At 41.0% G+C, this 24,616-nt stretch overlaps 2 protein-coding genes across 3 annotated transcripts; one reads left to right on the plus strand and one right to left on the minus strand.

Annotated features, from left to right (window-relative positions):
- Positions 1-315: 315 nt before the first annotated feature.
- Positions 316-7,184, minus strand: ptpn2b (protein tyrosine phosphatase non-receptor type 2b). 2 transcript variants are annotated; one of them, XM_068332849.1, is made up of 10 exons: positions 6,960-7,184; positions 6,298-6,388; positions 6,092-6,192; positions 4,820-4,918; positions 4,054-4,191; positions 3,511-3,720; positions 3,210-3,371; positions 2,898-3,106; positions 2,697-2,792; positions 316-1,133 (listed from the first exon to the last, which is right to left on the minus strand). In XM_068332849.1, the coding sequence occupies exons 1-10, from the start codon at positions 7,014-7,016 to the stop codon at positions 1,112-1,114; spliced, it is 1,185 nt and encodes a 394-aa protein (XP_068188950.1). In that variant the 5' UTR covers positions 7,017-7,184; the 3' UTR covers positions 316-1,111. The 2 variants fall into 2 exon arrangements, with proteins under 2 accessions (XP_068188950.1, XP_068188949.1); XM_068332848.1 differs by lacking the exon at positions 316-1,133 and adding an exon at positions 2,359-2,503.
- A 1,214-nt stretch (positions 7,185-8,398) lies between these two features.
- Positions 8,399-24,575, plus strand: LOC137606932 (E3 ubiquitin-protein ligase RNF19A-like). The gene is made up of 10 exons (XM_068332279.1): positions 8,399-8,553; positions 15,858-16,664; positions 18,666-18,874; positions 18,963-19,107; positions 19,224-19,386; positions 19,490-19,604; positions 19,862-20,020; positions 21,159-21,378; positions 21,627-21,764; positions 21,877-24,575. Exons 2-10 carry the CDS (start codon positions 16,051-16,053, stop codon positions 22,673-22,675), a joined length of 2,562 nt encoding a protein of 853 aa, XP_068188380.1. The 5' UTR covers positions 8,399-8,553; positions 15,858-16,050; the 3' UTR covers positions 22,676-24,575.
- Positions 24,576-24,616: the final 41 nt, after the last annotated feature.

Here is a 24,616-nt window from a genome sequence, read left to right on the forward strand (position 1 = left end):
CCTGGACTTTGTGGAGTTGTTTTGTCTTTATGTGCTCTGAGTTGGTTCAGGAGGTTTTGGCGTTGCCTGGTTGTGGTTAAGGAATGTCCTGACAGCATTTTTTTTCTGGACAGAATAATTTTTAAAAAAAAGGTTTGACTGAAAACAAGACAAAAGAGACATTTTCTATCCAAAATATGAGTCAAATGAGCAGCACGATGCCATTTTCCTTTTGCATTGACCCTAATTTAATTGTGTTGTCAGAGATAAAGTTGAAGCTTTAGATAAACCTAACAGGTTTATGGTGAAGTAACCAGAAAAGAGAAATAGGTTACGTAAACTAAATAAAACCAGATTTATTTGTCGATAACACTAAGAGAAAAAGAAACTTAAGACAAATTCATTTCAAAAGGAGAACAAGTCGTTAAATGCGCTTTTGTACCATATTCAAATCTGTAACATTGTTTTACAAGCAAAAATATGTCTTTTTACACACGTCGTCTTAAAAAGTACACTATGTACATCATGGAAACATTACATACCACTGAATTTCTCACTCGAGAGCAGTGTTTTCTTTTTTTTCAATGAACCAACTCCAGATCACAGTGAAAAACTTCAAGTATTTGCTTATAAAAAATAGAACATTTTATAATTAATCCACCTGAAAAAAAGTTTTTCTAAAAAATACATCTTATGAACAGCATTACAAATTGGCAATGCATAGCCTCCATTATCATTATTAACGTCATAGATGTACAGAAGCAGAGCTGCAAATAATATTAAAGCAAATGAACTCATTGCGACTCCAGAAGCAGTGCAGGGGGGGACAGCGGTCGAGGTGACCCCGGGCGTAAAATGCTGGTGTTGTTGCTCTTGTCAAACGAGCTCTCCTTCAAGATCGTCACCTTGTTATTTAAAAAGTTTAAGAGGATGGGGAGACGTGCTGCTAACAGGAAGAGGAGCGAGGTGTGTTGGTTTGAGTAAAGTAGAAAACAAATAAATCAGAAGAGGAGAGCTGGTGGTTGGGGGGCGAGGAAGAGGACACAGAGGTTTGGAGAAGAGAGCTGGAGTTCCCTGCCGATGTTGGCTGCGAGCCAGAGGTGTTGGTTTGTGTCGCTGCAGGTGGAGGCGGTTAGCTGTCGCTGGTTTTCGCCCTGCCACGAGAAACCAGATGTTAATCAGGTTGAACGGAAGGGATTTGTTTTATACCAGAGCGTCAATGAAGCTGAAGAGCGATCACAGGAGCTGGTACCACAGAATCAACTTAATATCTTCATCATAGTTTAGAATTTCCGGATTAAAAAAACAAAAGATGGTTTGATTACTTGCTAGCAGGAGTAGCGGCACTATGATCACTGATCAAACCCACAGTGGATGGATTATCAATGCAAAACAAAGCGGGGGGTTAATCAGTGAGGTCACACTGTTCAGATTGTCTGGGTTATCACATCCAGTTATTGGAGGATTAGAAAACACGATTAGATCAAAATTAAGACACATCTCCGTATCGAACAAGGACTTTGACCACAAGGACAGAGCTAAAAATATTAGTTGATTAATCGTTTAGTTGATGAGCAGAAAAATCAATCCAAAATAACCGATTATTGATGAATCATTAAGGTCAAGCAGGAGAAAAAAAAGTCTTTGTGTAATGTATTTCTTTGAATGTCAGCCAGACAATAAAACCCTGATGGGTTCTAGGAAGCACAAATACGAGACGTTGCCTCGATCCAAATCTCAATCTCTTAATATGATTTGATTTTCTTTTGTGTGTGACGGTGCATTTGTTCTTTGGCTTCTTTTTTTGGAAGGTTAACAGTTGGCTGCAGTCATACAGGGAAGGTCGTTTCAGCCAACAACCAACAACGGTCCTCTTTGAAAATCTATCTACTGAATCTGAACTTGTATTCTGACAAAGACACGAATGATTTGGTTTAAAACCAACAAACCAAACAGGAGCGCTGCAGTAGGGTCCTTAAAAAAACGTAAAGGCCCCGTGAAGCCATGACAGTGGAACCAGGAGAACATGCAACAAACATTTTTGTTGGTTGTGTTGCTGATTTGACAAGACATTTCGAAATACGCCACCAAAATTGAACGTGTAATGTTTGGTATTAATTAGCACCTTGCATTATTGCAGCTCAACCTGACATTTCAGACCTTAAACACCCCTAAATCACAAACTGATATTCACACACACACACACACACACACACACACACACACACACACACACACACACACACATCATGCTAAGTGCCACCAAAATTAACATACCTCCAAACCAAAGAAGCCAAGCATGTCATGAAAAAACAAAAGAGAGAAACACAGCAGACGCACACACACTCTCACACACATACACCTACATGTAGAAGAGGGGACGCTCGTTTTAAAAGCAGCGGGTAAACTTTGTCCTCTAAATACGCCCTCCTTGGATGTTGCTGTCGCAGCAGGGGGTGGGTGGAGATACACCGCCCCTGCTGGACAGGACAGCCCCTGTCATGTGCAGCAAATGCAGCCCAAACTGTCCAGAAAGAACCACAGACAGGGGTGAGGTCCAATGACTGGAACGAGGCGCACATGTCACATGACAGAGTGAGGCTTCTGGGAAACGATAGTGGAATGTGTTTGAATGTGTTCCATCAGACATGTGTGCTTCATCACGTCTGATGAAAGAGGAGGTTTAAGCGGCCGTTCAAGGGTCAAGATGGACTCACCTTTTCCTCTTCTTCTCTGAGTCGTTTGATCTCGGCCGGCTTTGGGGCGTCCTGGCTGAGCCCGACTTGGAGATGCTGTCTTCTCTGCGTCGTTTGCTGTGTGAAAGGAAGAGAATGGATAACACAAATGAACCGTGAAATACACCACATCGCCAGCTTTATCGGCTAATTTAGGAACTGCAGACAGACGTATTGACTGACTGTGCTGTGCTGCTGTCCAGCTCCTGCTCCCTGCAGGGCGAATGCGCTGTGGCTTTGCCGTCCTGTCGGTATTCTCCTCCCTCCTGCGGCGGACCTTCCTGCTGGCTGCCGTTGCATCGCTCCGTCGGACACCTGGCTTGAGGCTGAGATGAAGGCGGCAGCTCCGACGTCGGCTCCAGATCTTCCCTGGACAGCTCTTGCCACCGGTTCTGGGAAGAGAAAGAAGAAGAGCGAACAAATTAATTAAATAGAACTTAGAATTTTATTGGCAAAGCATGACAGCGTGTGTGTGTGTGTGTGTCTGTCAGGTACCGGCACAGAGGAGTCTCCATTGATGTACTTGGCTCCTTCGAGGATTGCCAGGTAGGAGAAGCGCAGCTGGTCGGGGGTCTGGATCAGACCCATGCGGTACTTCCTCATGTCCAACAGGATGCTCTTGATGTCCACTGATGAGGGATCTTTCCTTTTGTCCATCTGGACAGGAGAGGAAAATAAAACTAGGACTTCCCTGACATCTCAGAATTTGTTTTGTGAAGGTGAAGCTCAACTAAAACCAAATTCAGTCACTGAGGGCCTTTAAGAAAATCTCAGAGAAAACAAAGGCAGGATTTACCAGAACCACGCACGTGTCAACCAATGAAAACGTCCCCGAGCGTCCAATTCCAGCGCTGCAGTGCACCACAGCTGGCCCGTGATCCACCTCCAATGCCCCCGATTCCCGCACTTTGAACAGGAAGTTCAGGAAAGATGCCGGAGAATCTGGGACACCAAAATCAGGCCATGTGGTGTAATGAAAGTGATAAATCTCTCTCTTCTCTCCCGTCTGTGGAAGAAGGCAAACAGAGGCCTCATGGATGTGTGCAGTACAAATGTCTCTTTGTTTACTGTCAACCTGCTAGAGAAGATTTCTTCAGTTCCGTCTAGGGTCACGCCTGACATCTGAGTTACACAAATAGTTCAACAGTTTCAGTTTCAATTCTTAAATAAAAAAAAAATGAAAAGAAACTGTAAATCTGCAAATATGTTTAAAATTATTTTTATCTACACAGGTCCATGTCAGGGGAGTCTTTGCTGTGATATTCCTGAACCATTTCCGTTCCCCTTTCTGTGCCTTTTACTGGCAACTCCCTTTGTGTTCAGTCACGCTTCAGCTTACGCTGACATTCTGCAGCTCCAGCACTCTGGTGGTGTAGTAAGACTTGATGTCCTCTGACAACAGGGTGACCAGGAAACGCGTGTCTCTGAAGGCCATCTCCTTCTCCTCGGCCGTGGGCCAGTACTGAGCACACTTTTCCTGTCAGGCAAGAAAAAAAGGGAGACAAAGATGATACCGAATAATTCAGTTATATCATCGACAAACCACTGATTATGAAGTATTTTCTGAGTAAACAGACATAATTCTATTATACAACAGCCCATCTGCAGGAACAGAGAGCTGGCCTACATAAAACATCCCTGTGAAGTTAATAACTGTGGACTAGGGGACGGTGAATCCCATGACCGAACCACATCCACTTCAGCTGCTTTACCAAGAAGAATTCATGGCTGCATCCTCCGAGAGAGCTTATTTGTGTGTGTTTAATCGTTGCATCGCTTGATCTTTGGATTTAAAAGAGATAAGGGGTTGGGCTGCATTCCAGTTTCTCATATGCGTCTGTGAACAGGCTGTCAAAACACTGAATTCCACTTATCCTGCTGACAGGAGTGTGGAGCATAACCACGGGCCGTTCAAACAAAAACAGTAATGCAACAAGTTGGATTAATTATGTCACACTACCGGCAGCATTACTCACTAGTCTACTGAGTATTTCTGCAGAGTGTGTGTGTGTGTGTGTGTGTGTGTGTGTGTGTGGGGGTGTACATGCAGCGGGCAGACAACAAAGTCAAACCAGACAATGTGCTGTTAGTCAGAGTGTGCTCACCGAGCCTTTCTCGATGACCCTGTTCAGCATGATCACCGCCTTGGTCTTCTGCTCCCAGATCATGAGCCAAAAGTGGCCACAGGTATTCCTGAGGGGGCCCTATGGACGGCAGATACACACACACACACACACTTTGATCACTCAACATGATATGCGTCCAACACTACACTGGGAATGGGAAGTTAATTATAATGTCACATTTTGGCATTAAAAAAAAAATCCGATGCCTGAAAACAATAATTGAGCAAAACAACCAACTGATGTCTTCATCAAAGGAATAATTATACTGTAGGATGTAAAAGAGGTTTGCAGAGCTTTTATGAAAATGTTACAACCACTAAAGGTTATGATGTGGTTGAGTGGAGAAAACTCAACTCTCTAGGTTATCTTTAAATGTCAAATCTTCCCCTAATACAAAGACATGCTGTCACGTGTTGCTTCCTTTTTGCTCACAGAAAAATACTATAAATAAACACAACATACTGGTTGGGCTGCCATACAGGAAATACACAAATTTTTGATTTGAAAAATCAAAGGTAATAAATTCATCAGTTTATTTTTTTAGCACCTGATCTTATATTCTTCCATCAGCAGCACCATCTCTTCATTTTCTACAGGATGATTGTCTTGGTTTAGAAATAACAATTAATAAATTCATTGTATGAACAAATTCAACTCTTTCGATGTCAGTGTCATCAATTGGCATGTTTAGGATATCAGTTTGGTTTCGAAAATTAAATAAACCAAATCTGCTTTATGTAATGTAAAACTTGAGTACAGTTCAACTTCTTTGCATTAAACAAATAAATCAGATTTTTAGTACAGCATTGGTGAAACTTTTAAGATCCCACAAGTGAGCTGGTGAGGGTTTTGTGGAGGAGGTTCATCCTGTTTTCTTTTGACAGACATGTGCTTTGCATAGTTCTGAAGTTACAAGCCAAAAAACCCCAACTTTTTCGCAATGATAGAGAATTATGTTTTTTAAAATTCCTTGATCATCAAAATACAGTTGCCTCTAGGATATGTTAGGGTCCATCTTGGATTAAAACTTAATTTAGATCCATCCATTAGTTTTTGTGTAATTCTGCTGACAATCAGACAAAGAAACGGAACCAATGATCAAACCTCCTCCACATTTTGCGAGCTTCTCTCCCTGTTGTGTGAATTAAAACCCAATGGCTTCCGCATGGTGGAGAGTTAAACTTGTCATCAACTCTCTTTGAAACCGTTTCATAGGGAAACATATTAGTCACTTAATCCAAATATACTTGCCTGAGTCAATATATAACTTCTCTGCGCTTCTTCCATGACGACCAGACTTGCGTTGATGTAGTCATTTTCGGAGTTCTCCAGTTTCACTCGACTGTGATCAACTGAAAGGCAGTGTGACAACAATAAATTAAATTGTCATTTTACAGACATTAACACAGGATTTGACAAACTTTAGGTGACTATGAACACATTACACGTTCACCTACATGGGCTGACGTCTCTGTATCTGTTTCTGTTGCGATTCTCTGGATATTTTGCCACTTTGTAGGAGCACTCATCGGACTGGTTCCTGATTTCCTGGAGAATAGAACAAGATCCAGTTACAGCAAATCACACACACACACACACACACACACACACACACACACACACACACACACACACACACACACACACACACACACACACACACACACACACTAAAACTGGCATTCCCTTTCTGTACAAATTAACTGGGGCTAAAGCCGACCACTTTCTCACCACCTGATTAGAGTTTAACTTCTTTTCCCCCCACTATAACACGAGTGATCATGACATTCTGCTGTAGAGAACTTGCTAGGGCAGTGCTAATTATAAAATTCAAGTGGACAGCTTTATAAAGCGGCTAATTACGGTCAGCGTCAAGCACATACACTCGTATAACTACAGTACACGCACGCTAACATTTACGTTGTCATATATAAGTTGCAGTGCTTGGAAAAGGTGGTAAAATAAACAATTAAACAGCAAAAATATGACGGACATGAGCAATTAGCAGCAGCTTAGACGTCTGACACTTGACACGTAACCCAAACCGTTAGCTAGCTAATTTAAATAGGCGCTTGAAGTACTATTTGTAGCATTATGCTAGCTATGCTAACAGACTTACTAGGTACAGCTTTTGCCACCGGCCCTCTGAATCTATGTCTTCAAACTCCTTGTCCATTTTCGCCGTGGCAATGCCAGTCCAATTTATTCAAAGTACGTGTTATTACTTGTCTGGCAATCTACCTCATTACTTTATTCAGGCTACAGACTCTTTCGGTCAACGAATTGTTACCCCACTACGGTAACAGGATCTCGCCAAATGTTTGTCCGTTATCCCTCTTGCCAGTTGACGTCCGACTACAGCCTTGTGCGCATGCGCTTAAACGAGGTCCTCCTGGAGCTGTCAAACCAAACCCAGCAAAGATATTCGGTGAATGAACGAGATGTCGAAATCACTTCATCATTCAATCTACAACACCTGTTTTCTTAGAATTCTGCAGATTCGATAAGTTGAGAAGTATGTAGTGTTTTTATGTAACTTACCCAACCTGTGATAGTTTATTGAGAGGACTGCCACGAATTAGTATTATCAATAGCCATTATTTATGATACAAAAAATCTACAATAACAGCTCTACTGGGTGTCATGTCATAGTTAAACAATTTGTTTGTCAAAAGCACAAAACAGACAAATGTAACGCCACCATAGGATCAACAGACAAGTCCTAATCAGATTTCTAGTGATTCTTGTGAAACTAAGATTGTACTGCCTTGATGTCTCAGGAAATATTTATAATGACTAGCCTTTAAGTGGTTTTTCGTTTTTCCCCATTGTCTTCCTACTTTTGTACATTTGTAGTCAGGTTATCAGAAAACAGAAATGAAAAAAGGTCTCCTGACACTGGTAAAATGCTAGTTTTATATTTTTGTAAATTTTGCAATCCATGTAAATTGTGAACTTAACCTATTTTCATTGTTGAAACCACTTGTACTGCTGATTTTCTTGGCTAGGACATTCATATAAAAGGTATTTTAAAACCCTCTGATATTTTTCTGACAACAACAAAAACAACAAAACCAACTACAGTACATAATGCAAATGGGTCACTACCGCCTGGAAGCCACATGGGGGCAGTAGTCGGTCACTGGTGTTCATAAACCCCGGCTGGGACGGACAACACGTCAAGTTAAAGGCCGCTCTAAGGAAGTAACGTTTGGATTAAGCAACGTGGCTTAAAAATAACAATTGACAGCCGAAAACCCCACTCGTAGTGAAAATGAAATTGTAATAAAAAAAATAAGCGGCATGTTTGAAGTTTTCCTTCACTGTTAGCCATTTAATCAAGTGTAGGTAAAGGAAGTTTATATTTAAGATGCTAATTTTTTTTTCAAAAATATCTTATTGTACTTAATAGTTTGTTAAATTCAGATCATTCTCCTTGTATTTTACAAAAACTGAATTTTTAACGATGCGCTCTAACTATTATCTCACGGTTTGGCGTTTGGCAGATACCTTTTATTGTGAAAATCAAACGGAAGTAAAAATGTGTCATCTAGCATGCCTTGACGACAATATTTAGGCTCACTCGGGGAATGTACCTTGGTTGTCCTGCCAAGTTTCAGACAACGATTCAGTGAAATACGGCTGACTGAGAAATGGATAAAGCTCAGTACATGCCTCTCGTTAGGTAAAGTGAGACATCTGGACTCATATTGGTGAGTTAATACAAAAAAAATTAGCTTTTCAGCCCCAACTAGCTAACGTATGACCAGAACTTCCTCTTCGATCTTGTCGAGAAGCTAGCAGTTTTTAGCTTTGTTAGCTGTAGAGTTTTCCTCGTTAAATTCTTGTTCGGCAGGAAAAGCTTATGTTTGTGAACCCGTTAAAGTTTAATGACCGCAAATGTTAATTGTAAAGATAAATATGTTGTCGTTTTAACTATCTGGTGAATTTGGAAACGACGTTGTTTGTGAGTCAGCAACTCTTCAGACGATTAAAGTTTAGGCTCCAGCTTTCTGCTAGCCCCGTCTGTTAGCCACCAGGCTAACGTTGTTAGCCGGGTGTTCAATGTAAACAGATAATCATCCTCCTTATCCTGAATGTGTAGTGACAGACGTGGTGGTTTTTTAATTTTCTTGAAAGTGATTATAATTTTTCCATTAGAATTTTTTTTTTTAATATTAACTTGGGTTTATGGGGTTTTGTTTTGTGTGCGAAATATCGTATTCTTTAACGTTGCCATCCCAGATTGTTTCCTTGGTCACAATCTGGGCTTCTGACGGACGTTTACACATCATGTTTTACCCTAAATAGTATAATATATTTGCAATAGATTAGTGAAATATATACAAACAACTAGTTGCTTATTTACGCTTCATTTGCTCTTAACTTAGAAACCATATGACCATATGGTTCGTTGTGTATTCTGTGACTGCAATCAAGTCACGCCTGGCCGTGCTGGTTTGAAATACTTCATATAATTTAAAATCTTATAAAATTATATGCCATGAATTATCATATATTCGCTAAATCTATTAATGCTTCATTTGGTGTCACTTAGGATATTATGTTATTTATTATTTAAAAATAAGATGTTAAGTAAAAAGTGAATATTAACTCAAAGTTCGGTTGTCACTGTAAATGAATTTGAAAATTATTATACAGTATACTAGGTTCAGTTTTCTGTCAGTAATCTGGTCATTGTGTTTTTGGTCACTTTATTTTGATCATAAGGGTTTTCAAAAGTTGTAACATTTTTATTGCAAAATTCAGCACGTGTGAAATGAATCCTTAACAAGGAATGAAACATTTCTGTAGCTATTTACACTAAGAACTTACATATAAATTTAGAATTGACAGTCATTTTTTCCCAGTGTAGCTTGTATGTCTTTAATTTCCAAAGATAATCTGGGCTAGATAAGAATAAAAAACTTAAAAATTAAATGTAATAGAAGATTATAAAGCTGTACATTATTTTTCAACTGTGGTTTTGCCATTTTCACTCGTTTAAAAGGTTTGAATATCTCTACACCAGTAATGACTTGTTAAACATAGACATAGTTCATGGCTCAGTGAATGTTAATGCTATCTCTCATCGCTTTATAATGTTGTCAACAATGTTTACTGAATAGATAAGTTGCAGGGCGCAGTCCGTCTGTAATTACAGTATGGCGTTTAGGGAATGCACACGAAATTAATGCAAGTCGCACTTAATAGAATTTTCTGTCATCTAGTCATTACACTGTAATTTCTGTTAATTGCTGCACCTCTGTTTATCTAACGTTTCACTTTCAGTATTGGTGAAACTGAAAGAAATTATTTAGACTTTTAAATTGGTAACATTTCGGTGTGCCCATGTTCACTGAAAACAAGTATGTTAGGTTACTTTCAACAATATTCCATGGGTGGATTGACAAAGAGCTTATGTTTCTGCATCTGTCAGTCTATGTCTGTTAGCAGAACTATTCACAAAGTTCAGTAGGGACTTGCCTGACATTGTGTAAAGAGGTTGGGTGTGGCTCAAGAAAAAAATTCATTACATACTGGTGGAACTCTGATCGATACCAGTGTCACTCGGCAGATATTTGCTTTCTGTCAAGTTTTGCTTAACTAAGAGCAGACCATAATGTCATGAGATGTGGCTGCTTTTAATTTTGTCTGCCTGCCTTTCAGTTTTGTATTTTTTGGTTGATATTGTGGATCTGTCCAAAGACATGTGGTTTGCAGGAGAAGTTTGTAATTTTCGGAAATTCACCAAGTCTGCCTTTTTGAATACCAAATAATTTCTCAGATGGGATGCCGTCTGCAGCCTCTGAGTTAAATGTTGCCAAGACGATAAACATGATTTATTCATGGAGCTGGGAATTTTCTATTTTTTGTGGATTTGGTTTATTGCTTATGAATTTTATTGTAGGATATGACCAGAACACTTATCAGCGATCACCAATCACAACTTTTCATGTCATGTCTTTGTTGGACCGAATGCTGGAACAAAGTATCATTAATTCTGTTAATAAGTGTCAGTATCAATAAAACCCAATTATACCTGTTATCTGCTGTATGTGTTAAAGGTCTCTGGATAATTTGTTCCTATGTTCATACACAAAAATGATTTGAAACACAAGAAATCATTTTCGACACAAGAAACCCATGACCTGTCGGGAGTTTGGTATATTATCTCTTCTCTCTAATGTTATTTGCATGCATGAATTTTTTTTCAAGATTTTTCCCGCAGGCTGATGAGTACGTTAGCAAATATTTGGGCACCAAACACAGTATTCCAACATGTTAAGATAATTTTGTGGTGAACGATTTTTTTGTTCCAGTTGTTTTGTCACATGGGGCCCATAAACTTCTGCTAGTTATCTTGTAGTTCTTGTTTACGTGCATGGAAATCCAAAGCTTTTATGACTCTGTGGACACAGATATGTCTTTCAACTTACAGGTATTTTAAGAGTGAAGTCTATATATTGTAACAGATCCCTAAAGCATTCTTTGTATTTAAATATTTTTGTAATAGGGTTACACATTGACTGGTCTGATACTCTACTCATATTCTTGTACTTATACTCTGTATTTACCAGACATAGGTTTAGTTTTATTTGTCCCATGCACAATTACCTTTGCGCATTAAGTAGATGTGATCCCATCTGGGTAATTGCTCCTCACTTTTCTTGATGTACAGATGGCAGGAATGCAGCAAATGAAGATTTTGTCGACTAACTTCTGGTTGTCAGGGCCAAGTGCTTTCTTTGTGGCTCTAGAATGTTCTCAGGACTAGAATTCTGCATGCAGAACAGAAATCCTATGTGGATATGATTTAGCTTGAGTTCTCTACATGCATCGAACCATTTCAATACGAATTTGATTGTTGATCAACATGAAACCTAATAGGTGAGATAGATGTCTCTGTATTGATGGCAAACGGTATCCCCATCTTCAGCTGGGGAAAGCACAAGCAGACTTCATTTGTTGTATCTATGGAGCTGAATGGAAAGGCTAAATAATACAACTGAATGTCTTTAATTGCTTTTAAACCATTAATTGTACTGCAGAGATTTGTTTTTACCCAATCATTGTATTCCAAGTAGCTCTTGAAGTGGAAAAGTTCCTTGGCTTGATGGTTGTAACTCAGACTGTTTAGCAAATAGAGTGCTCAAATCAGCTTTCAAGGTATTTACTTTAGTACACAACAGTCTCCTTACAATGACTGCTGTCCCCCCTCTGTTGAACATCACACATTATTATTATACTTTGGCCAGCACATAATAAGCCAAATAGAGCGACATTAAGCTACAGAATTATTTTTATGTCCATCTGACTGGGAGTTGGCCTGCATCTGATGATTGCCGGGTAGTCTAACAATAACTTTTTTCCATTGTGAATTTGTTACAGAGGGATCTGTAGAACTGTAGAGAGTAGGATCAGTCAGTCGCAAAAAAAAAATAAAACCATAGCCTCCCACCTTTTATAGAAGCTGGTTTAAAAAAGAAATTTAGAATCCAGTCTCAGGATTAAGTTGTAATTACCTAAGGCATTGTTATGATCAGGAAGTCTGTCCTCTGCTTGGAATGTGACCGGAAATTAGTCGTATGTGTTCAGTTACTCATTTCCAGAATTGGGAGGTGATGATTTTATGTAACATTTCTTTGAAATAGGGTTCCAGCTATCTATTAATTTCTTCAGTGATTAATCTTCTAGTAATTTGCACAATTGATTGTTCATTTAGTCTGTGAATCATCAACAAAAGTGTTAATTGCAAATTCCTTGGTTCCAAAATACGCCGTTGATTCTTTTTAAACATTAAGTTAACAACATCATTTAGGGCTCTTGGAAATTGCAATGAGCATTCACAGAGCTTTTTAACATCTTGTGTTCAGTTAGTCATGAAAATATTTGGCAGATTATTTGAAAAGGAAACTAATCAGTAAAGGAACCTTACACTGAAACAAGTTGCATAACTTTCTTGAAACAAATTGTTGTTTTAAGTCTTAATTTTTTTGGTCTAAAAAGAAAAAAATTGTCATTTGTATTGCAGTACAAAATAAACTTATATTTAGAAACTTTATCTAATTTGTCTTAATATTCTGATTGACGTTGAACTAAGATTTAACCGGTAGCCAGGTGTCAGGGTATTAAAATAAGTTTGTGCCTGAGCTGACTTTTATTAACTTAGGGAAGAGAAGAAACACCATGGAGCAGTGTTAACAGGGTTTGATAATGCCCGTGTGCTGCCACAAACTTTTCATATGTAATGCTCTATTATTATTTGGTGATGCACCTAAATGTCTGCGCAAAATTACTGGTAATGGAAACCTGGATTTCTTTTGTTCATTGCAGTACAAGAGCCAACGTGTGATTACCTGTGGTCTGAAGCACCGTAGCACCATTACCACTCTGACCACTGGTCACACATTTTGTTTCTATTTTTCTTCTTTGTCGACGTGTAAATTATAGTCAGACTCCCAAGGAATTCCTTCCTTTAGAGAAACCACCGACCTAAATCATTCTAAAATGGTAATCATGGTTCAGCATCAGCTGCTGTAATTCTTTTCATGACTAGATGAGCTGGAAACCACTTATTTTCCCACACTCAGCTTCCTGCCCCGGGGTTGTCAGAGGAACTGGGACATCGTCCCAGTGTTTGCTTGTAACCGTTGCATGTGACCAGCTCTGGAGCACATAACTTTAATACTTATATGCATTTGTGTTCACAGTCAAATGGAAAGGACAGTGTTGAATCGGACTTTTCCAGTTACACAGTGGGAGTGGAATTTGGCATTGACGTCGTCTGCTTGAAATTGCTTTGTCTTGTACAGGTTTTTTGTTTTAAGTGTGACTTTTCTACTTTAAGCTTCTTGGAACTTGGCTTCAGTGTTAATGTCTCGATGACATGCAATTATGGTGTAGACTTTATAAGTCCCATTTATCTTTCGTTCACAGTTGAGCATATAGGCCAACATTACATGACATTTTCTTACATGTTGTAGTTAAATGTGGCTGCTTTTTAAGATTTAGTCTCCCACAACCATTTTTTTTTTTTGTGGCTTTTATATTTTTGTCTTTTTTTGAGTGATACTTAAATGTCAAACATTTAGATTATGAAAAACAAGTTAAAATCTTTCAGTGTATTTCCGTTTATGACGTCAAGTATTTTCAGGTCAGTGTCATATCTGCTCCTTGAAGTCTTATCCTAATGGTCCTGTTATCACCGAGGTATCACAGCATTTACAGTTTGACCTTTAAAGGAGGACTCTACTCCTTTTTCTATCTCTATTGGGTTGTTTGGAATAGATCACAACAGTCAAAACTATTGTGGTTCACACTTGGCTAGCTGCCTATATATAAACCATTGATTTTTTTAAATATTCAAATTAAACATGTAAATTAAAAATCATTGATGCATATACATGATCGGTGTTTTTCCCCTGTTTTAACCTGTGCCTGGTGAAAACAGTAGTTGTAGCGTTGCCAAAAGGTGACATGAGATGAGGTCCTGATTTCCCGTCTTCATGTTTTAAACTTTTCAAACTTCTTTAACGTTTGTGTTTTGTAGTCTTTTTTTGGCATGAAAAAAATTGCCTATGTTAATATTCTTTGCTTTTGATTTATGATTGCATTGCTCCACATAGGTTGGGCAGATCTCAAACTGCTTGCAAAACATGAGTTGGATTGACTGAAATGAGATCACTCAAAAGTGTAATTGGTGTTATTTCTGAATTTATTCAAAGATTTATTTATACGTCAGTTCAGAGTCAGCATCCAGATGTGCAGCTCAGGCACCAGACTGATCCTTTCTGTGACGCTAAAAGGCAGTTGTTGTTTTTTTAAACTGGGCCGTAGCACCTAAGTAGGTGTAGTAAAACTTAACTGCTGCCTGCAGGCCATCATGAAGATGGAAAAACTACAGTCAGTCAGACCAAGGCTTCAATGTTATGAGAGGGAGTGTTTGCAAGATTGCTGTCCCAGTTGAGATTTCTAGTGGTCTTGTTAATTAGTTATGTCTTGACTCCCTCTGGAATTTTCCTGAAATTAGTCCCGAGTGGCACACCTTACCCACACAACTACAACCAAGCTCTAATTTTTTTCTTTGTAAGCTCTGCAGTCTTATTTGGGCACAAAATGTGTTAATTTGAACGAAAACACTGTAAATTGTGTCTCATGACCAAAAGCAAAACTCCAAGGAGATGTGAGTCTTTTTTTTTTTTTTAAATAATATTGTGTAACCTTCAGCTGCAGAATCATTTTGCTGATGTCATTCATTTTTCTGCAGTGCTGCATTTCTTTCCCCACATGGGAGATGAGTTGGATGGATTCTTAAATGATTTGTTTATAAAACAAAGGAGGTCATTTAAACCGACAGATTTCATCTAGTTCCCCAACTGACTCATCAAGGCTCTCACTGTCCCATTTGTAACTCTCCTAACACATAATTATATAAGAAATACAATGGAAAACACATTACTTGGAGGTTTGTAATGCATCAAATGTAAATTACTTGTCCTTGTTGGATTCTGTGTGTCACATCCTTGAAATGGTTTAACACCTACCACCAGTAATCTTGTTCATCAACTGATCTTTTAGTTGATGAGTTGCGCTTTACGTCATATTTTGTAAAACTGATCGTGTGGAAGCTTGTAAGGCGAGGTGTGGCCCCTCCAGACGAACACAGCTGTGATCAGATCTGGCATCTATGATTGGAGAAACACAACGTTTTTGTCTTATTTTGTCAGGAGTGTGACTAATGTACACTCTTGGGAAAGCCTGCATGCACAAACACATGTACACAAGATTATACATGCCAATTCCAGTCAGAAAACCTCTGATTACCAAAGGGGTGAGCTCTCTTTATCAAGGATCCCAGTAAAAAAAAGTCTCAGCATTAAATTTCTTGTCTTAAATTTTGTCTCATTAATTTTTCATCTTAACTTGATTCTTCTGTTTTTTGCACAGTGCATTAAAAGTGAATGCATTCAGCTTTGGTTCTCTGCCTAATTTTGTTTGCTTGTCTCTCTGTTAGGTTGGTGTTGGACATCTGCATCCCATAACTTGGATTTAAACTGGTGGTTGGACCACTTTAGAAAATTTTCTGGACATTCAGTATCGGCTCAAAGCCACGATGTCTTAGCAAAAGTGGCACGGCCCCCTCCCCTGAACACCCCAGTCCTTCATCTCCTGTCCTGATGTTGTGATTTCACGCTGATTCTAGCGTGATGACCAGCCTGCACCAGCAGCACAATGGCAGCAACGGCTCAGAGCGAGACCTTCAGTCAGCTGCCTCCTCTGTCAGCCTCCCTTCAGTTAGGAAGACGCCCAAGAAACGCCGCCTCTCCCTGCATTCACTGTTCGGTCGCCGCCGTCGTCCTGACTGCGACCCGAAACGAAAGTCCAGGACTCCGCAAGCCGCCACTGCCACTGGAGTGGACAGAGTTGTCACCACTGACAATGTCCAGCCAGACACTTCTCTCGATCAAACCTCCGCTCACTCCGCGCTGGCGGCGGCATCGACTTCATCGATATCGGGTTCTTCGTCGGAGCTGCTGGAGTGTCCCCTCTGCCTGCTGCGCCATGCGCGAGACCACTTCCCTGATATCATGACCTGCCACCACCGCTCCTGTGCCGACTGCCTGCGACAGTATCTCCGCATCGAGATCTCCGAGTCACGAGTCAACATCTGCTGCCCCGAGTGTTCAGAACGCTTCAACCCCCATGACATCCAGATGATCCTGGGGGACCGGGCCCTCATGGAGAAGTACGAAGAGTTCATGCTGAGAAGGTGGTTGGTGGCTGAACCCGACTGCCGCTGGTGCCCCGCTCCCGACTGCGGGTAAGAGCCAAATCTGAGGAATTATATAGTTAATTTCAAGCATTTGAGGCTATTTCCCTTTTAATTTGTGTTTTGCAATTTAAATTATATAATTCTCTAGTTTGGTTACCTGAGGTGTGCCTGATGATTCCTTCATCTGACACAAAGACAGCACGACTCCCAAAAATACCATTCAGCAGCTGCATCAACAGAACTTCAAGGATGTAGTCTGGCCTTTTGAAGTTCACCCCAGATTTTGCATCGATGCCTTCGAGTTGGTTATAAATAACAGTCGGGACAGAAAAGAAGTGTTTGTTGTCTGGAGGCAGTGTTCTGATATCAGTTTTATAACCACCGAAGGTGGTTCAGCTCCAGCGTGAATAATATTAAAGCTAAATATAGATAAAAATGACGAGGGGTTTGTGGCCTAGGTGAGGGTCAGGTCATGTTCTTGAAAGTTAGCCCACAGGGGCCCTAGAGGATAACAACATGCTGTCTGTTCTTAGTAAGGCCCCCAACCTTAATGCACATTGGAGCCGTGACTCTCACTATGCACACAGCACTTTGAAAATTGTTGTGCTGCATTTGCAGCCGCTTGTTTTTGTCCCTCTCATTTTGTTCTCCTGCAGAAAGTATTGATAGATGTTAACAGATTATTGGAGAAGTTGCTAACCCACATCTTTTATAGCCAATTCAAATTATTAGTTTAGGTTTAGCTAGTGAGTGTTGGGTTTAATAGCAGCTTTTGTCTTCTTTCTTGGCTTGATTGGCATCTACACTGGTGGTCCTGTCAGTTTAAATAATGACTCTTTTTTTCCCCCTTCCCTCTTTTTAGTCTTCTTGTACTCATCAGATTGAATATCCAATATATATTTTCATTAATTTTAAAAGTAAAATGCTTTCAGTTTTGAACTACAGGCTGCGAACATTAATTGCTGCATTTAAAGGCTTGTCTCATTTAACATTTCACAAACTTAACAAGTGTAACTCAACAAACATCCAGTGTGTGTGTGTGTGTGTGTGTGTGTGTGTGTGTGTCAGCTGATGCAATTTTAACCACAGCTTTAAACTGAATAAACATCTGTCTTGCTAAAGACTTTAAGAAGAATTACATTAATAAATACAAGATATCACGACGTGTCAGCTGAGGGTTTCTTGTAAGCTGCAGACTTTCGTTTGAATAGTTTCGGATGTTTATACTTTTGCACCCTGTGATCTCAATTGTAAGCTGTTGCACATTGTCCGGTTCATGCTGCCCAGTGTCTGTTTTTGTTTTTCCATCTGCCAGTAATGTTTCCATGTTAACCCAACCCAATGACGGAAACAGTTCAAGGTTCATCCGAGGTTTTCTTGTACATATATTTATTAATAGACTATTTATGGCATACGACACATCAGGTCTGGCTTCTTAACAGATTTGTCGTTCATATCTTGTCCGTACCAGAGTGACACAAATAGTTTGAATCGTCAGTTAATTTTATTATTTTTATAAGTAATACAGATGTTTATTTAGGCAGTAATTGTTGGAGTATGATAATTGATGGGTGCGACAATAAATTTTTATAATGTCAATGTTTGTCCGGCTACATAAGATTAGCATTTTAAAACGAACCATCTGTTTGCCTCCGTTATCTCTCTGTTCTTTTCAATAATGGCTCTCAGACTGACCGTGGCGTGTTTGGTGCTATGGTGACACGCAACCGTGAACAACAGACTGAGTCGGTGCTGATTTTTTTTTTCTTTTTGTTATGCGTGTCACAGCTTTGTGAAATCATCGCGGACGTCATCTGATTTCCTGTGTTTATTTAAGAACAACTCCTCAGAGTAAAGTCAACAGCTGAGGCGTACAGTGAAAGAACACAGCATTTTTTGCATTTTAACATACCAGAAGTTGCACTTAGGTTCCACATACCTTAATATACGTCATTTCTTTCCCACTGCACTTATTATTACAGTCCTGCTGACCCCTAGCATTAACTGTATTTAGTCTTAAAACACTATATCCATATCTCCTCCTCTCAGATATGCAGTCATCGCGTTCGGTTGTGCCAGCTGCCCCAAGATCACCTGTGGGCGTGAGGGATGTGGCACAGAGTTCTGCTACCACTGCAAGCAGCTATGGCATCCCAACCAAACATGCGACACGGCGCGACAGCAAAGGACCCAAACCTTCAGACTGAGGAGTTTCAGGTCCTCCTCCCTGAGTTACAGCCAAGAGAGTGGAGCGGCAGGTACTTCTAGATTCAGACACATTCAGGGTATAAGATGCACTCTAAATATTACCAAACATGCCGAATGAACTTCGTGTTTTTGCTGTAGGCGATGACATCAAGCCGTGTCCTCGCTGTGCCGCCTATATAATCAAGATGAACGATGGCAGTTGTAATCACATGACCTGTGCCGTCTGTGGCTGTGAGTTTTGCTGGCTTTGTATGAAGGAGATCTCTGACTTGCACTATTTAAGGTGAGTGTTTGTCTGCTGTTGGTTGTAGTTTCTAATTCATATTCAAAGGTTAATTATTACGAAGTCAAAGAATCGAATTTGACATCCCCATTTCTTCTCTCCTGCTATCCCATCAGTCCATCAGGTTGCACCTTTTGGGGGAAGAAGCCTTGGAGCAGGAAGAAAAAGATCCTCTGGCAACTTGGCACATTGGTGGGCGCCCCCGTGGGCATCGCCCTCATTGCCGGCATCGCTATCCCTGCAATGATAATCGGCATCCCGGTGTACGTGGGAAGAAAGGTGAGGAATGGCGTCGAGAGAGAAAGAACATAAGTCGGCTTACGGTGGTAAAGTTAAAGTCCCAGAGATAATTAGCAGTGTAATTAGCGAGCTTCCTCCTCAGATCCATAACCGCTACGAGGGCAAGGACATTTCAAAACACAAGAGGAACTTGGTAATCGCGGGCGGCGTGACGCTGTCGGTAATCGTGTCCCCTGTAGTCGCAGCAGTAACTGTCGGTAAGAAAGAACGATCCGTTTCTGTTTTCACTTCCTCTCCTTCACCATCTGTTCCACAGCAACATCTGAATTATTTAGTGGGTGTTATTGGTGGGTTACTAGCATAAATATCACACACACGCATTATTCACAGCTTCAAATTGTCAGTCTTGTCTTTCTTCTACAAACTAATTCATAATTTAAAGAGTGTTAATTTGATATTTTCAGGTAAAAGTTAGGTAAAAATTCACTGTGTGTGTTTACGTTATGTAATGAAGGCATCGGCGTACCCATCATGCTGGCCTACGTCTATGGAGTCGTTCCCATCTCACTGTGCCGGAGCGGCGGCTGTGGCGTATCCGCCGGCAACGGAAAAGGAGTGCGAATCGAGTTTGACGATGAAAATGACAACATAGGCAGCGGAGCTGCGGCTACAGGTGAGAGTCTGTACCTGTCAGATAGACGGGATGTTAATGGAACTCAGCACAGATGATGCCACGAGAACGCAGAACAACAAGCTAAAAAGTACCAACTCACGCCCAAATTTAACAGCAATCTGTTTTTATACAAATCATGACCTGTTTACTGAACATACTCCACAGTATTTTGTTGTTAACACTGTATTGTTTGAACTTAAAATACACCGTATCACCACAAAGATAGAGCACACGTCTTCTCTTTGATGAGAGATTCTTGCTCCTTACAAGGTTCGAAGTAAAAATAAATGCCGTTCTCCTCAAGCAGAGTTCCGACAATGTCCTAATTTCCCAAGTTGGGAAGAATAGAGTAAACATCTAAGTATCCACCACACAAAGCCACATTAAAAACAAGAATAAAAGACAACGTGACTGATTAGAATATCAAATCTGACTTCAATTAAACCGGTTTTATTTGTTTCCTTTTGATCTTTATGGAATGGTTCGGTTACACATTCGTGTTCAAGTTCCAGCCTGGCTTATGTCAAGATTACTGCAGCAACACAACACCTTAATATTCATATGATATCAGACTCCTTTGGATCTGTAACACGGGGGGTTGTGGACCCAACAGAGTGTGTTTACCTGGCAGAAGTAGGACTACATCTGTCAGAGCTTCTGGGTGGACTCGTGGATCATTCACAAACCAGAAGAGCTGATGGGAGACAAGTGTTTGATGGTGTGAAATTACTGGCACTGTCTGGGTGTTTCCAACGTCTGAATCGGAGTGTGTGTCAGCCGGAGCTTGTTGTGCTTTCCCAGGAGGGGCGTAGTGTTTCACATGGCTTCTGTCAACGCTCCCTGAGCGATTACGACTGCAGGGACTTTGAGCTTTGGTGTGAGACTCGATGACATGTATTCACACCTCATAAATCATCATTCATTTGTTCCAGGAAGAATGTAAAGCCCAAAACAGTCGGTTCAGTGCTTGATGTGACTTCAGAAGAGTAAACTTCAGGGACCCGACTGTTTGCTTGTTCCAGTTCTTTGTGGCCCCGATCTATATTTCCCTCCTCATCTTTTCTGTTTTGTTCTTTTTATAACAGAATCTTATGTAAATTATTAAATGACGCGAGATGGCCGATGTTTTTCTGCTCAGACACCACTTCGGTGGCCGAGACTCGACTCAACAATCCCAGCCTCGGCGACGGCGCGAGCGTGGGCGGCCTGACGGGCCTGAGCCTGAGCGTCAGCGGGAGTCACATGGAGCGCTGCGGCATGAGCTCCACCCAGAGGGACAACATGAGCGACAACGCCAGCACCACCGCTCTCGCTGGAACCAGCATCACCGGCAGCCTCTCAGGCAGCTGCTACAACAGGTATCAGAATATTGTAGTCAGCTCTCGACGCTGAATCAAGCTTAAATAAGCACAAATTACACAAGAAGGGCAGATAAATTTCCCCTCGAGGTGTTGATAACTGAAGAAACATTTATGGATGACTGATTTAAAGGTTGTGTTGCTCCTTATGAGATCTACCAAAAGCCGCACTAATTTCCAAAGAGTTCTCCTCTAAAGAAAGCAGACATACAGTCGCTGATCGTTTTACTTTACTCTCTTATTGTCAGGATGGAGGTGCAGGCGGACGTTCAGAAGGAGCGCTGCAGTCTGAGTGGAGAGTCGGCCACCGTCAGCCTCGGGACCATCAGTGACAACGCCAGCACTAAAGCCATGGCGGGATCCATTCTGAACGCCTACATGGAAAGGTCAGCAGTCGGATCAGTGCCCTGATCCTGTTGCAGGACTTTGATTTTATATATAAACAACAGTATACCAGCTACATGTTGATCCTTTTGCTTCATTGATTCACTTTTTCAGAGACAATAGCCTTGAAGTTCAGGCAGACTCTGAGTCAAAGCAGGAGAAGATGAGGCACTGCAGTGCCAGCAGCAGCCTGGATGAAGCCAGCTGCAGCAGCGCCAACACCGGCCTCAAAGGCGCCGGCGGCACGTGCACATGTTCCTGCACCTCCGCCTGCTGCTACGCGCAGCACGACAACCACTGCTGCCCTTCGTCGCCCTGGTCGAAGGATCAGTCCCTTCCTGGGGGCAAGAAGGGCAAAGGAAAGCTTTGGAAAAAAGAAAGCAGTAAAGGAGAAGCGAGACTGAACAAGATTCCCGGAGATGCGGACGCTCAGCTGGCGGAGCAGCGCAGCACCAACTCCTCCGAGTTCGACTCGCCGTCTCTGAGCAGCAGCCTGCCGTCGGTGGCCGATTCACACTGCAGCCACTTCTCGTCGGAGCTCAGCTGCTCCGACCCCGAAACCTCACGGGCGTCTCATCCGCTCTGCCCCGCCCCGACGGACCCTCAACCCGCCACCGCCTTCAGCGACGTCGCCCATGTCGTACCCATGCCTGAGGTGGAACACGACCGTCTGGAGCATTACCCACCTCTGAGCAGCCAGCCAGCCTTCACCCACCGCCTGCTGTCGTCTTCGTCTCCGCCTGCGTCGCCCAAAGAGGGATGCAGCGGGACGTTTCTGTACATCAGCGAGGAGGGAGGAGATGACGGCACGGACACTAAGTCAGAGAAAGACGAGAAAGTAACAGAGACCAGCAGCGCTGGACCACCGCCTAAAAGCCCGACGAGGAAGCGCTGCATACAGACAGACATCTGAAGGAAGTCCTGCTTCTGTCGTTTGCAGGATTAGCACTGCTAGCACATTTAGCCTTATCACCTAATTCACCATCGGGTGCACATTGGGGAAGCTGGTGCTCTAGTCTAACTATGTTTTTATCTGCTTTGGAGGCAGAAATCCGATGTGAATGTTTATAAAGTTAAAAGAGACGGTCGAAGTCCAAGATGGGAAGAGATGTTTGTAGGAAAAATCTAACAGGAGCAAAGCGAAGTCGGAGCAGACGAGTTGGTTCTGCTGTTTGGTGACAGAACGAGAAGAAAAGTGTGAATCAGGCCTTACAGTCGGGTCCGTGTGAAGAGCTGAATGTGTGTGGAGGGGTGGAAAGAATGTCATCAGTGGGGTTAGATGCTGCACAAGCCCTAATGAGGGCAATTAAAATCGTTCCTGAATGATCTTCTCAAGCTCAAAACCCTTTTTTCTGTTCCTCACAAACACAACCGATTAAAAAAATCGAATGGGGGGGAAGTGATTTTTTTTTGTTAATATTAAGTTCAACTGCTATTTTAAAGCTTTTTCTCCCTTTTTTCATATCTTCATAAGTTTTCTTTTGCTGCTTGTATGAAGCAGAGATGGATACGACATCACTGCGGTCCACATTTAGCACAGCTGAAGCTTCAACCATCATCCAGAAGAAGAAATGTTGCTGTTGCTTTTTGTTTAAAAATGTGACTTTTGTTTATTTTTATTTTCCATTTTGGGAAAGTTTTTTTTTTTTTTTTTAACATTGACGATCCGTGTTGGGTCCATACTTTTCATTTATCATCTTGCAGTTATTAACCTTCACAAGCTCCTGTCTACACTGGTAAAAATAGTTTTTTTTTCTTTACAGCTGCGAATATAACAAGGTTTTCATCATATATCATGGGGGTGTGAGGCTCATTCATTTAAGTTATTCCTTGTGAGCTTAACTAAGAACAGCTGGAAACTGGTTTTCTCTCGGACATTGAAGTGTTTCTATCGGATGGTCAGTCAGCTGGAAATTCATCCAGTGAAGGTAAGAAGCCTTACTTATCGATGCAGCGAGAATCTCCACTGGTGTATTTCAGCACATCTTTTGTCACTGATTTTATATTCAGTCATGAATTTATGTAGTTAAAAAGTTTCCCTCAGTTGTATCCAAATTTAAACCTTTCTATCGAGAGCTTCGGGTGTATTTTAGTTCTGTTTTACTTTCTTAAGTCTTTACATACGATACACGAGGATGGTTTTATGTGTGTTGGACCCGAGGTGCCTTTTGGTGCAAAAGTCCTTTGTATAGATTTTCATTTTTACTTTATGATTCTTTATGTCTTCAAATAATAAAACAAGAGCGCTATGAGAGAATTAACGAAAATTGCCTCGTAAAATACTTGAAATCCGACCTGAAATATTCACCTTCCCCCGGCGTTTGCTTGTTTCTCCTACCAAAGACACCCGGTAGAACCGTCACGGAGTTGGTGACACTTGAATGTTGTGACATACATTAAGACTTCAGTCTGTAAGGCTGAAACCGGCTCCGACAGCCACAATACACAAGATCCATTTGATTTTTGGGACTTTTCAAAGCCTTAATGGCTTTTTTGTGTTTACGCCAGCTATGGAATACTGTATTTTTAAAAAGAATTTTTCCCTAAAGTAGCCAAAGCCAGTTCACCTGTGAGGTGATCTGCTCTGGTTGGCAATAAAAGCCCTCGGTTAGAGTAGCTGTGGTGCATCTTTAGACCTCCGGCGGGATGATTCCTGTGAGTTTTATATTATGATTTGAAGACCAGAGCCACGTCTATTTTCTAACTTGGTTAAAAGAAGCTTATGCTATATGAAAAAGTATATATTACTGAATTATTGCTATATAAAATGCATGTAAATCCATATCCTCAAACAATAAAAAATTCTCAATGAAGCCTGTTGTCTGTATAATTTGAGATGAATGATTTTAAGTAT

Source organism: Antennarius striatus, chromosome 14 (genome assembly GCF_040054535.1).
Source record: "Antennarius striatus isolate MH-2024 chromosome 14, ASM4005453v1, whole genome shotgun sequence".
Classification (NCBI taxonomy): domain Eukaryota; kingdom Metazoa; phylum Chordata; class Actinopteri; order Lophiiformes; family Antennariidae; genus Antennarius; species Antennarius striatus.